The sequence below is a fragment of the Bidens hawaiensis genome, unplaced genomic scaffold (assembly GCF_021521415.1).
Source record: "Bidens hawaiensis isolate Kalapana, Puna unplaced genomic scaffold, B.hawaiensis_p1.1 tig00016270_1, whole genome shotgun sequence".
Taxonomy (NCBI): Eukaryota; Viridiplantae; Streptophyta; class Magnoliopsida; order Asterales; family Asteraceae; genus Bidens; species Bidens hawaiensis.
In genome coordinates, this window is record NW_027492488.1 from 173,674 (window position 1) to 187,774 (window position 14,101).

Sequence of the window (14,101 nt, forward strand, 5' to 3'; positions counted from 1 at the left end):
TCAACTATATGTGACTTTATTACCAGTGAAGAGTAGAGACGATGTTAAAATGCTTATAATAGACAAGGAATGCAAATTTACAAATAAAACTACATATGTAGTTAATAAGAAACTGTATACAAATTTATAATTGTAAAATGAATGTTGTTTTAGTTGAATATTATGTTTTTACATGATTTATATATCAGTTGATGCTATAAACGTGTGGATGTTACATGATTTATATTTTTCCACCCGTGGCGTCCACGGGTCAATAACCTAGTAAAAGTAGTATAAAGACAAATTTTGGTAATTAAGGTCATGTTGAATGTTGAAGTTCTAAAGATGATGGGGAACCTATCAGTTTAGTCAATAACCATTTTAGTATACTTGGTATTTTATTTTATTTTTGAATTATTTAATTAGAAAATAATTATGAGCATGTTAGTTATTTATGGAAGTTAGTAAAATTGACTAATTGCATAAAGCCATGTGTCCAAAAAGTCTATTGTTTTATTAGTATATATAGATCCTATAAATCAAATATCAATTAAACAATACTAGTAAAAAAAACAAATTGACATTTGGTGTAACGGCTGATGTGCGGCAAAAAAAGATTATGAAATCCTAAAAATAATAAATCGTTTCTTGTCAATGAACATACCAAAAGTTGTCAAACAAAATAACAATAGTAGATACAATGTAGTACTTGATGGTTTAGTGAGTCGAAGTAAGGTCGATCGATGGTGAAGACATGCATGGATAGGACGACATGAGTAACAGAAAACCTCCTGATGGTGAACAGGTACATCGATGTGGAAGGTTGATTTTCCGGATCGAATGAAATCAAGAGGCAGATCGACAGAAGAAATTGGAGGCGTGAAATAGGGAATACTTGATTTTGGGTGATTAGGTTAAAATAGTTTCCATATTATGAATGCAAAAAAATGGACCAATGGATATGTAAACCGGGTATGGTATAGTGATAGGTAATCCATATTCATATTCAATAATTCAATAATATTCCATAATAACAATTAATAGATATTATTAGTAACAGGTTATGGAGTCTTTGATATTTTTTTTGATTTATTTTAATGTTAAGAATATTAGAGAAGTGAATGATAAAATTGGAAAGATAGGAAATAGACCAATGGGAAAGGGCCATGTGGACTAAATCTCAATTGTTTTAATAGTATAGATAGATGCAATGTTTTAAAAACCGGTATTTTAGTTGTACCAGATTAGACTAAAAAATGATATAACCGGTTGAACCGGTTTATACCGGGAGGTTCAACCGGTAAAATTGTTTGCCTTATAATTTCAATAAATGCAACTTCAATTCAAAAATAACCCAAAACTAAATAATTCCTATAACAAAAAATAATCCAAAAGTTAATCAATATTAAAAAAAATAATACAAAAGCACTCAATTTTAAAAAAATAGTTATAAAGTTTAAACGTTTGAATGTTAATTGCTGAGTTAAAAGTAATTTTGAAAATATATGGGCAACAAATATCAAAAATTTCCCGGGCTTAATACCGGTTTGCCGGTAAAAACCAGTATTTTAGACAAAAACCGCCAGCACGATGTTCTAGCAAACCGGTCAAAAATACGGGACTTAAAATACCGGCTTAGTGTGTGAAATCCGATTTAACCAGTTCAACCGGCCGGTTTGAACCGGTTTTTAAAACATTGGATAGATGATGCATGCAATGCAACAAATATCTTTTGTTAAATGCAATATGTACCCCTATGGTCAACACCTAAATACACTATGCAACCCAATGGTTAATTGTCTGGCAACCTACACCCTAATGTCTGCAATATGGGTTGTTATGAGCCCTAGCGTTACCCAACTGCTTAGCATTTGTTTAAATTCCAATGAAAAAATCATTATACCCCTGCACTTTGCTTTCTTGTGGTTTTATTTATTATATAAAGTTTGAATTCTCGTTTATTTTTATCCCCAAATCTGAATAATGTATGCAAATTTTGAGAACTTGTATTTTGACTTTTACTTTAACCATACCTAATACTAATAACTGACTTTATGTTTGACTAACATAATACTAAAATTTTAACTGATTAACTAACATAATACCTAATACTAACAACTGTCTTTTTGTTTGACTTCATTGCACACCTATGCTGCACTTCATTCTAATTGTATTTGACTGTGTGTTTTACAATTGTGTCTGAATGTGTGTTTAACCATCGTGTTTGACTACAGTGTTTGACCTTGTGTTTAATGCATTGCACACGTTGCATATGTTATTAACGGATAAAGTCTGCTACATGGAGTAACCCAGTGGCAAATAACGACCCCATACATCAGCGATTGGAGACGGCACTGGGTAGACTCAAATCGAATTGTGCACGCCCCTATGAATCATGTAAGACAAATCTACTTGATGCCATGAAACTTAGTTTTATGAATATTTATTTTTAGACTCAAACAGAGGTGAAAGTTTTGTCAAAGAAAGCTATTCGATTTGATTGTATGAAATTTCCGATCTGATAACCGTTTTGAGGCGATTAGTGAGAATACTGGAAATCACATTGCTAATAGACCCAATTAGGTTGATGGGATGGTAGACGTTTATGCTTATTGATCTTTTATTTTTGGAATGACCGTAACAACAGAGGAGTTGCGCCCTTTATTTATCACACATCATTACAAAAAATATATAGACTTTTAGAAATTAGATTAATTAATCTTGAAACTTAATTGACATGTTTTAGTCGGTCAAACATTTAAACGAATGGCCTTTATTTGTATCAATTTAGAAATGAGATGAATTAACCTTAACTTATGCCCCCCAATAGGTTAATAACTTCATTGAGAAATAACTACTACTCAACTTTATAAATTTGATGAATTAACCTTGAAACTTCATTGCCAAGTCTTATTTGACGAGGTAATACACGCATTGAAGTAGCTTCTATAATGCTTTCAAAAAAGAGTTGCACAATAAAGGACACAAAATAATTTAGAAATATAATAATAAAAAGCTTTTGTCATGCATTGAAAGTATAGTCAGTGGGACATTCATATTAGTTTCTCTATCCTAATTTCTATAATTTAACTTACAAAATTATTTATCACTTAAATTTGTTTGTTTTTATAATTTAAAAAACAAAACATCCTTTTATATCTCATTCTCCATATTTATTTTTGTTTAATTAATTTCGAAAAAGAAAATTGAAAGGTCTCTGTGACATGTGTATATATATCATGGATTGAGTCCGTAGATGTTAGATATTATTTATTGGGTCTAATAAGTTTGGTATATGTAACAAAAAAAAAGGTCTCCACGACGGACGAGGTTAGGTTTTTTGCTGCTAAATGTATACCCTCTACACCATTTTTACTAAATATATACCCTTTAACTTATTAGATAAATTACTATTACCTCTTAACATTATTTATATACATATTAGTTCCTACAACATTTTTTTCACTTAATAATCTTCATTACATATATCAAATTAAAAACTATCAAGTATTACTTTTAATTTATTTTTTTAGTATTAATATTGTAAATATTTATAATATCTTTTTTTAATTATAATAGTATATATATTTATAATATCCTTATTTTACCTCTTTATCTTTTGCAAAATAAACCCGAAACCCAAAACTCGAAAACCTAAAACCCTAAACCCCAAACCGAACCCTAAACCCTAAACCCGAAAACCTAAACCCTAAACCGAACCCTAAACCCGAAAACCTAAACCCGAACTCTAAACCCTAAACCCTAAAACCTAAACCCGAAACCCTAAACTCGAAATCATAAAAAAAAACGCAAATTGTAAAAAAAATAATATGAAATCCTTATTTTTGTGCTAATTTGGTAATTATATGATTTTAAGGGGTAATATGAAAGTTGGTTTTTCCGGGGGTGGGGGGTGGGGGTATGACAAGCAACCAGGGGTACGTTTTGCCTGACCCGTATTTCCATGTGCCAAGCACATGAGGGGCAACTTGGTAATTTCATGTGCATTCTTTTAAATATATCATTATAGAGTACTGTGTTGTGAACTAATGCATTAATATTTCATAAATACAATGCTTCATTTCCTCGTTCTTTCAAATGGCTCCAAAACAAATTCACTGAACCATATCAAAGATGCCTTCTACGATCGACTCTAAAGAGATCTTATCGAAGAAACCTGGACGTAGATAACGACTACTATCATAGAAGATGTTGCAAGGCAGCCCTATCGAAGATACATGCAATGGTGTTAATGTTCAAGAACTATACAACATGTCTCTAATTTCTTCAAGATTGAATTTTTAAACCAGAATAAAACAAATGTTGATTTATGATTCTTTTTATGCTTTCATTAAAAGCTACTAAAGAATTTTAATTTGGTTTTATTCATGAAATAGATTTGAATTGTCATATAGCAGATGTTATTAGGGATAAAATACATGTGGATGATCAAATATGTTTTGACTGATTAAGTTGTAGGCAATTAATACTTTGAAGGTGACGACGAAATTGATGGCACAAACAACATAGTTGACAAGGATAATGAAGTAGATGAATTAGAAGTTGACATGATGGATTTTCATGATTACGTGAATGAGGGGGATAATTTATTGGTGGAATTAGCAACGAACATGTAAAGGATCAGAATGATGAAAACACCCTTTGATAATGATATTTTGAGTGACGATACACTTGATATTAAATGTGACATTCATCAAATTTTGAATCTGTTTATCCGACCCGTTTATATTCTGGAGTCGTATTTATTGATCAAAATCGTATTATTCATGTGCACTTATGATTTATGGTGCTGGATGAGTTTATGTAACGTTACAATTTAATTTGCAATGTTATTTCGTGTACTTTGTACTTAAATCATAGTAAAATGAAGTCCAATGACTATTTCTACAACTTTTCAATTCTTTCGCGCCATGTGACAGTTCTAGGTACAAATTGTAAATTTAATTGGGCTGCGTATTGTGAAAGATCTTTCCTTCACCCCTTCGCGATACACGACGGGCTCAAGAACACGCAGACTTAGATTTGGGTCGCGTGCCGTGAAGCCCAAAGCCATGGTCCTTTGCGAAACGCGGCAGACTAGCCTGTTACGAATTTTGAGTCAATTCCAACAAATAATTCGATTCAAGGCTAAATTTAATCATTTGATGTTTTGTGATTCCACTTTATGATGATATTAATCATCCTTGATCATTAATCCTGTATTAAACTCGTTAATTATGATTAATTGATGTTTTTAATGCCATTCAACTCCATTAAAGTATCTTGACCAATTTAAATGAACTGAAACACCCTTGGGTGCAATTCGTCTATAAATTAGACTATTCGTCTATAAACACTATTGTTTTTGCTTGTCAATTTGGTGTTTGCATACTTTGACTTTACAAAGTCTTTCAATACTTGTTTCATTCTCTATGTAATTTATGTTATGCTGTTTTCTGTATTATCTCATGTTTAGAACATGATGGTGTGTTGAAAATAATTTGACAACAATATCAGTTCATCCAAAACGAACCGACTCGCGTATGCGATTAGTCAGTCAAGGTTTGGAAATTTCACAACATTAAACTTATAAAAGACGACTCCTTCATCTTGAAAGTTCTAATTAACATTTCTTCATGTCGGAACGGAACCCGACATAAAGTCGAGTTTATGTCCGACCAAAAACGAACCACTTGCTTAACTCGCCTTCTTACATTTTAGACCTGTTTCAATGTGCAAAATTTAGATTATACCGGTAACGTACCAAACCATAACAGGATCGAAAACTCAAAACTTGGTACCGTTACCAAATTTGATAATCCCCTCACACCTGAAAGATATTTTGAGATTTTATTTTTAAAAGTAACCAAACGGTTACCCGTTATTCCGTCATACAATACACCGCCCACACACACTCCCCAAACAAACATTTCGTACCAACAACAAAATGCGCAACAGGCGATATTTAGCCACCAGCGACGAAGACGACGCGGCGCCACCACCAAAACAACAAGAAGATGCCGACGAAGTTCGTTCGAGCCAACGGAAGAGAAAGCGAATGAAGATATACGAAGACGACGAGGATGAATACGAACAACAACAGCTTGAAGAAGCAATTAAACAATCAATCAACAAAAAACAACCCAATCACCATGAAGAAGACGAAGAAGCACCGGACGCCAAGCCGATTGGCGAGGTGGTTAGGGTTTCAGGCAAAGGGAAAACCAGGAGGAATCATTACAAGTCCTTCGAGTTCGACGGAATCTCTTATGAGCTTGTCAGTTCTTTTAATTAACTTGCACTTTCAAATTATTATATTATTTTCTCAACCGTTTTTATGTTAGGAACTGTGAGAACAGAACAGCATAAAGCACTTACTTGTACATCGTGAATTAATGATTTAATCGCTGTCTGCGTGACACTAAAAGCAGGAGGTAGTGAGGTACTAGTGCATTATTATGCGCTTCTCCTACCTCTCAAACATATTTGTGGTTCTTTTGTTTCCCGAGCTTGACGGGATTTCTTATGAGCTTGTGACTCGTTTAATTAAGTTGTGGTTTAGGATTAGTAATTTTGTTGAGAATCATGGAGGAGTTTACAGGCTAGGGCTTTTTAGGTTACGAGATCGGGTTTTTCTTGATTAAACGAGTTTTTAACCTGATGCATTTGTTATATGTTATGTAGATATGTATTGAACTCAAAAACTCGAATTCGATTTGAAATTAAACATTCAAATTCGGTTTGAATTGTGATAATCCGATTTAGTAATTGAATTTTGAATTGAATGTGTATTTATGGTTTTAAGTTCGAATTTAAATAACCATTTTTATGTTGAGAGCTGAGAGAACAACATAATGCACTTCTACGTTGTACATTAATGATTTAGTCAGATAGTAGGGTAGGTGGTTACGTAGCTGCAATCTGTATAACACTTAAAACAAGAGGTACAAGTGGTCAAGCGCGTTGTGGATTTTGTGCTATTGTTTGTTAGGTGGTAATTTTGTTGAGAATTGGGGAGAGACCGATAGGCTAGGGTTTTTTGGCTTATGAGATCCGGTTTTACTTGGTTAAGCGAATTTTTAACCTAATGCATTTGTTATGTAGATATGTATCAGACTCGTAAAACTCATAATTCAAAATTAAAGTTTCGAATTCAGTTTTCAAATTGGATTCGGCTAGAATTGAATTTTGAATAAAATGGGAATTTATGGTATTAAATTCGAATTCTAACTATTTTTTTCTGAACATTTTTATGTCATGAACTGTGAGAACAGAATAATTCACTTATACGTTGTGCATTATTGATTTAATTAGTTAGTGGGCTACGCGCTTACGTAACTGTCATTTGTATAACACTTTAAGCAAGAGGTACAAGTGCATTATGCGGTTCTCACTGTTCTCAACGTATATGTGGTATTTATATGCATATGTATGTGTATCTGTGTGTGTGTGTGTGAAAACAGGCTTCTACCGATTTTAATCGTAATTGGGATACTAATTCAATATCCAAACGAAGCCGAAAGTCCAATTATTATTTTTGTGTGAATTCGAAACAAATTAGTTCGAATTTGATTCGAATCCGAATTCAGGTTTCAAAAAAAAATTAAAATTTGAATAATTCAATTCGTTAATTCAGATGTTCGAAATTGATTCTTTGAACACCTTAGTTATATGTTTAAAAAACCTAACCGTGTTCTGTCTTTATGAATGTTCAGGAGGATCCTGTGCTTTTAGTTCCTGCTCCAGAAGGACCAAACAAGAAGCCATATGTTGCTATAATCAAGGTTCTGTATAATAATATTATTTTGTTCTTTCTGTACCATTTTTATCTGTTCTGAAGTGGTAGTTTCATTTTATGCACAGGATATCACAGAGACAAAAGATGGGAGTGTAATGATGTCTGGACAATGGTTTTACAGACCTGAAGAGGCAGAAAGAAAAGGTGGAGGAAATTGGCAATCACAGGACACACGGGAACTGTTTTATAGTTTTCACAAAGATGAGGTACCAGCTGAATCTGTAATGCACAAATGTGTGGTGCATTTTATACCTGCAAACAAACAGATCCCGAGTCGTAAAGTGCATCCTGGGTTCATTGTTCAAAAGGTTTATGACACCATTTGGAAACGCCTCTTCAAGCTCACAGACAAAGATTACGAAGACGACATGCAACTTGAAATTGACCTTCTTGTTCAGAAAACAATGTCACGGTTAGGAGACCTTCCTGATATTAAACTTGATGATGATATTGTTGAAACAGAAGATCTGTTGAGGAGTAAAAGGTTGTTGAGGAGAAAGAATATGTCACCGTTGGATGTTTCTAGAGATGATGATGTAAGCAACCGGTCTGGACCGTTGTCGAGGTCGGAAACACCTGGAAGTTGTAACAGTATTGCTTCAGAATGTTATAACATTCTGGTGAAGTTTGATGCTGTCACGAATGATCAGCATCGTGATAAGTGGCTAGAGAAGCTTCTAGATACTGTACAGTTTGTATGCAATAATAATGTGGAAGATAGTCAGCGCAATAATGTTCCTGCAAATGAGGCTGATGACAAAGTTCCAAATGTAAGCAAGGAATTCTATTATCTCGAAAAGTTGGAATTTATTATACATATAATAATTTATTATGCTGCAGAGTGGAACAGAAACAGGAACGGGATCGCCTCCTGTATGGCCTGATGATGCGGTTCGTGCTGTAGTTGCACTTGAGGAGGCCTCACATGAGTCTTTATCTTCAGATTTTCAAAAGTATAACCAGAAGTTGCGACAGTTAGTTTTTAACTTTAAGGTATACACATGTTTATTAGGACAATGATGAAGTGTTATACTATTATCATATAGTATGTTTGAAGAGCGTGCATCTATCTACATTTGCAGAAAAATGCACAGTTAGCTCGTCGCTTTCTAAAGGGAGAACTGGAACCTTCAAAAATACTGTCTATGTCACCTATTGAGTTGAAGGTATGGCTTTATGCAATCTTCTTTTCATATGTATATCAGTATATGTATGTATCTATGCGTTCACTACAGTGTTTGTGTAATGTTTGTCTTATCATTGTTCGTTTCTCATAATTTGACATGGCGTATTAGGAGGGATTGACAGCAGAAGAGATTGCTAGTAGAGAACCGGAAGAGGATACACAAGTGCAGGTAATTCTGATTCAACGAATCTTTTTAATATATACTTTAAGCTTGCAATTATGGTCGTGTTTGGGTTGATGAGTTGTTTCCGGGTTGACCCAAATAGTTTTGCATCGACGCATTTTTTTACCCAGTTTATTCCATGCCGGGTTCGGTTCATGTTGCCTAATTCATGATGGGTTTGGGATGTGTTTCATGTTATTTTTCTAACCTATATTAATATCGGGTTGGGTGTCAATATAGTCGAGTTGATTGGTTTAAGCTTGCTGCTTTTGTTATTTTGGCAAGCCAATTCAAATTAGTTACTCAATTCGTTTTCGGTGTCTACATGAAAACCTATTAGCAACTTTGTTTTAGTTGTAAGTTGGCTTTCGTTGGCACCCTTTTGGGTTTATCCAGTATATAATGGGGACATGAAGTTAATTTAATGGTTAATATTAGTTGGAAGCTGTTATTCTGTTAATGGCTTGGAGGGGTAAAAGAGGGAGGTCGCTTTTGTTATTTTTTTTTTCTCATTAAATATCATAAAATCGACATTTTTATTTTCTTTTATATATATGTATAATATTTCCACATGTTTTTTCAAAGTGACTTAAAAAAACATATGCACTGTGCAAATAACTGTGCTGTCATACCATTATAACTGTGATGTATGCCATTATTGTGCAGTCATATCATTATAACTATGCAAGTTATACCATTATAACTTTGCAGTTTTACCATTGTAATGGTGTATCATATACATGTGCTGTAACCTGCATGCATAAATAGAAGCAAATACCCCCGTCCATAGGACCAGGCGACCAACTTTGTACTTGAACCGGCTTATATATATATATATATATATATATATATATAGGATGAGTATTATTACAGAAATCTTAAATTATTAAAGAACTTGAAGGAACTCTTGAAAATTAACGTTTTTTATAATTTTTTTGTATGATAATGTTATTTGAGTGTAGTTTTATCATTTTTTATATCTATATTTACGATTACAATTTTGAAAATTAGTTTTTATACATATCTATGTTTTTTTTAACACATATGTAGCTTTGTTAGTACATAAATTTTACCCATATGTAAACTTGTGATTAATATATTTAATCAATATTTATATATAAAATATAATAAAACTACTTTTAAATAATGTTAATAAATAAAAAATAATAAATAATAAATAAAAATAATTAAAAAAATGTTTAGTTATTAAGAGTTCCTAAGAGTTCTTAACTTTTTCAGAGTTCTTAAACGATACCAACCCTATATATATATATATAGAGAGAGAGAGAGGGAGGGAGAGGGAGAGGGAGAGGGAGGAACACTTGGTTGCGAACCAAATTATTTGTTGAGGATGGATTTTTAATACTTATATATATACAGCTTAATATGTGTGATACTTTTAACAAATAAAGAAAAGAGGGTATTATGGGTGTTGTATACCCTAACCCACTCCAAACCAGCTGCATAACTGCTCACTTGCCTTTTCCCTATGCGTATATATGTAATTTTTGTTTTGTGCATGTTCATGTTTCTTTACCCACATTTTTTTTGTTGGGCTCGTGCCGACCCAGAGTTTATGCTCGGTTTGGGCTATTAACAAAACCTTTTGATCTTAATATGCATTACAGATGACAGATGCTCGCTGTAAAAGATGTATGGAGAAAAAAGTACGATTAGTAGAAATCATATCTGGTGGACATGCAGATCGATACCAGGTTCTTGTTCATCCCGCATACCAAGTTTATAAATTTATAAAATCCATGTTCGTGTTAATGTTACTTATTACTGATGTTGATCGTCCTATGATTGCAGCTTGAGTGTAATGCATGTGGTCACGCGTGGTATGCTTCTAGGGATGAAGCATCAACACTAACAATAGATGGGCCCAGCTCAGCCAAGACAGTAGGAACTGCACCATGGGCTACTGCCAAGTTTGAAGATGTTGAAAAGAAGTTGGTGAGCCCTCGTGACCGTAACGACTCATTTAAAAAAACAACCGACACTTCTGCCACCGTACTGGAAAAGCATAAGTCTTTCAACAAGTCCAGGCCCGATGAGAACGACAACCTGCCACCGCCATCGTCACTACCGCCGCCACCACCACCACCGCCGCCGCCAACTGATCCAGTAAACTAGTTTTCGCGTTTCAGTCTCATACTCCTTTGAGCCCTGTCTAAATCGTAGTGTGAAATGATCCGTAGTGTAAATCGTGTGTGTTTACATGTACAAGTTTATGGGGAAAGAGTAATAGACTTCTGGATTAAATTTATATGCTGACCAATTTTGGTAATCATCGGTAGGGGCAGAGTTACAAGAGGTTTAGTTAAACTATGGCAATCTTTTTACAAGTTTTGTTTGTAAGGGGACACCTTCAGGTATCTCAATCTGGTAGTATGGGAACACAAGCTTTTATGAATCGGGGTAGTGGAATCGGGAAAAAGTTTGCGGTAAATTTTACCCGAAATGTTTTGTTTTTGGTAAAAGTGAGGTGTGTTCTTCACCTTTAACCCTTCGGGTGGTTTAATTCATAATCATAAATATCGTAGAACACGACTCTGGATTTTTTCTGTTTACTTTTGTTACTTTAAAATTTAAACTAACAAGTTATGGTTGTGAAAAAAACAATTTCTTTTAATGAGTTTATTTAACCGTGCTTGGCTCATGACTAGTCAGTTAACATTGAGCTCGGCTTGTTTATTATTTAATTGCTTTATTTATATATGTTTAATATTTATTAACATTTTGTATAGTTCAAATTATAATTTTTATATATAGTATAATATGTATATGTATTAATTAATTATTTTTATCAAATTCAGACACATAATAATTGTCCTTATCAAAGTATATTCAACAAAATTTATATAAATTAAAAGTTAATTTAGGATCGCAAAATGACTCTAGCTCTAGCTCTAAAGATCGGCTCAATTCCATAATAGACTGATCTCAAGTAATTTATGAGCGGCTTGACTCGTTTACACCTTGACCTAAAACCCACATTATGTTGCATTTGCTAAAACTTGAACCCCATTAAAGTTTTTTAACAAAAATTTCTTAAAAAACTATATTAAAGTTTCTTTAATTAAGCGTATGTTCATTAAATAACCCTAAGATTATATATGTATATTGATGTAGATTAAATAATCGGGCAATTGATCAACTGCCTCGTATGGAAACTTCATATCTTTTTACCCATGTTACTTCATTAAACTTGGTTGTTTTATTTTATCGATCACAAACCGTTCAAAGTAGTTACGATTCAATCACCCCCTCCGAGATTCATACGATGTGAATATGTTGTTGCATGTGTACAGGGCCGGCCCATAGGGGTGGCGGGGTGGTCGACGATCACAGGCCCGACACCCTGTTAGGTCCGATTTTTTTTAAATTATATTTATTTTTATTAAAAACAATATGTATATTTAATGTTTAAACCTAATTATATGACCACTAGCTTGGTCTAGTGACAAAGATGTATTACTCTCAACCAAAAGATTATGGGTTCAAGTGTCATTTGAGACATATTTAATCCTATTTTTATACAAAAAATTTTTACACAACCCAAATTATATCCAAGTAAAACCTATATAAAAATTTAATTGTTTAAACCAACAAAATACTCATTTTTAATTAAGGCAAAAAAAAAATTTCGTCTTTGACCCAAATTTTTTTTACTTTCTTGGAGCCGGGCCTGCATGTGTATGATGAGGCTCTGTGTCATGAGAAGTGCCATGACCAGCTCACCACCCTATTAAACCACGCCGTGCAAACTTCTTATTATCGTGATAGGGTACAAAGGGCACAAAAGGTGGGGTCCAACCCCACTACCAAATTACTAACTAGTGTTATATCAGCGCGTTGCGCTGTGCAAACTTGGACGGTGGTAAAACTCAAGTGCTGTCAGTCTCGGGTGTTGAGTCGGTAAATATACTTGAATTCGGTCGATTTTGGTTACGTGCATTATGGGGGTAGCGTCGGCCAGTAAAACTCGGGCTTTGTAAAACCCGAGCGATGTAGATCCTGGGCGTTGAGGCGGTGAGTATAAACAAATTTGGTCGGTTTCCGTCATGTTCGCCACGTTACCATAACTAAAACAAAAAAATAAAAAAAGCTTTACACGACAAACATGGCCCACCAAATTGAACTTAACGAAAAAAGCTATTTAAACATAGAACAAAGAATAACTACATTTTCCATTGCAAAAAGAGTCGAACCCGGATAGCAAACCACATTATGTATAAGAACATCCCCACACAACCAACGGGTCAGAAGTCAAGTTGTTTTCTAAGTGAAAACTGTCTATTATATATCAAACCAAAGTTCATAAAAATAGCAACTTTGTGACACAAAAATCTTCTTTTATACTATACTATGTAACAACCAGTCACGTTGCAGTGGTGCAATGACGTGAATTCGGTTGTATTGGTTAAGTTCATAACAGTAACAATACTACACCCAAAAAAGTAAATACGCAGAATATATTGACAGTTGCATAACTTATGGTAAAACCCGCATAATGCGGCTGCAAGTTGACAAAAATTTAAGCTCTATCGAGTCACGACACCTATTTAAATACACATAAACAAACATATTTAAAACACAAAAAAAAGTATAAACAAAAACTAATTAACACAAAAGAAGAAGAATTAACCAAAAAATCTAGGCTGTGGAAGGGAATCGATCTTGCACAAACAACATGTACACCGAAGCCTAAAGCAAATCACCTTTAACTATCCCACCACATACATTGGTTTCCATATGAGATATTGTACCTAAAACCTCAATAAATGGTTTCTAAAATAAACTTTGTGGCACCAAAATTTGCTTTTTATCTATATATATAATATAAAAAATAAATATAAAAATAAAAAAAATCAAACTACACCTAGCTAAATCACAACATGCTTTTTGAAAAATAGACTAGTTAAAGACCATTGTTTACGTGACAATGAGGTAACACTTTAACTAGCTTGTG

The 14,101-nt window shown here is 33.6% G+C and overlaps 1 protein-coding gene across 1 annotated transcript; it reads left to right on the plus strand.

Moving 5' to 3' along the window:
* Nucleotides 1–5,920: 5,920 nt before the first annotated feature.
* LOC143551166 (ASI1-immunoprecipitated protein 3-like) lies at nt 5,921–11,522 on the plus strand. Its single transcript, XM_077041663.1, has 8 exons — nt 5,921–6,256; nt 7,695–7,763; nt 7,843–8,547; nt 8,618–8,770; nt 8,860–8,943; nt 9,073–9,132; nt 10,755–10,841; nt 10,939–11,522. Exons 1-8 carry the CDS (start codon nt 5,927–5,929, stop codon nt 11,260–11,262), a joined length of 1,812 nt encoding a protein of 603 aa, XP_076897778.1. The 5' UTR covers nt 5,921–5,926; the 3' UTR covers nt 11,263–11,522.
* Nucleotides 11,523–14,101: the final 2,579 nt, after the last annotated feature.

Bases quoted from the DNA above. Each gene is read 5' to 3' on its own strand.
- LOC143551166 (XM_077041663.1), top strand. From the start codon at position 5,927: ATGCGCAACAGGCGATATTTAGCCACCAGCGACGAAGACGACGCGGCG. The intron at 7,764-7,842 runs GTTCTGTATAAT...TTTTATGCACAG, and splicing joins CATATGTTGCTATAATCAAG to GATATCACAGAGACAAAAGA. The intron at 10,842-10,938 runs GTTCTTGTTCAT...CTATGATTGCAG, and splicing joins GACATGCAGATCGATACCAG to CTTGAGTGTAATGCATGTGG.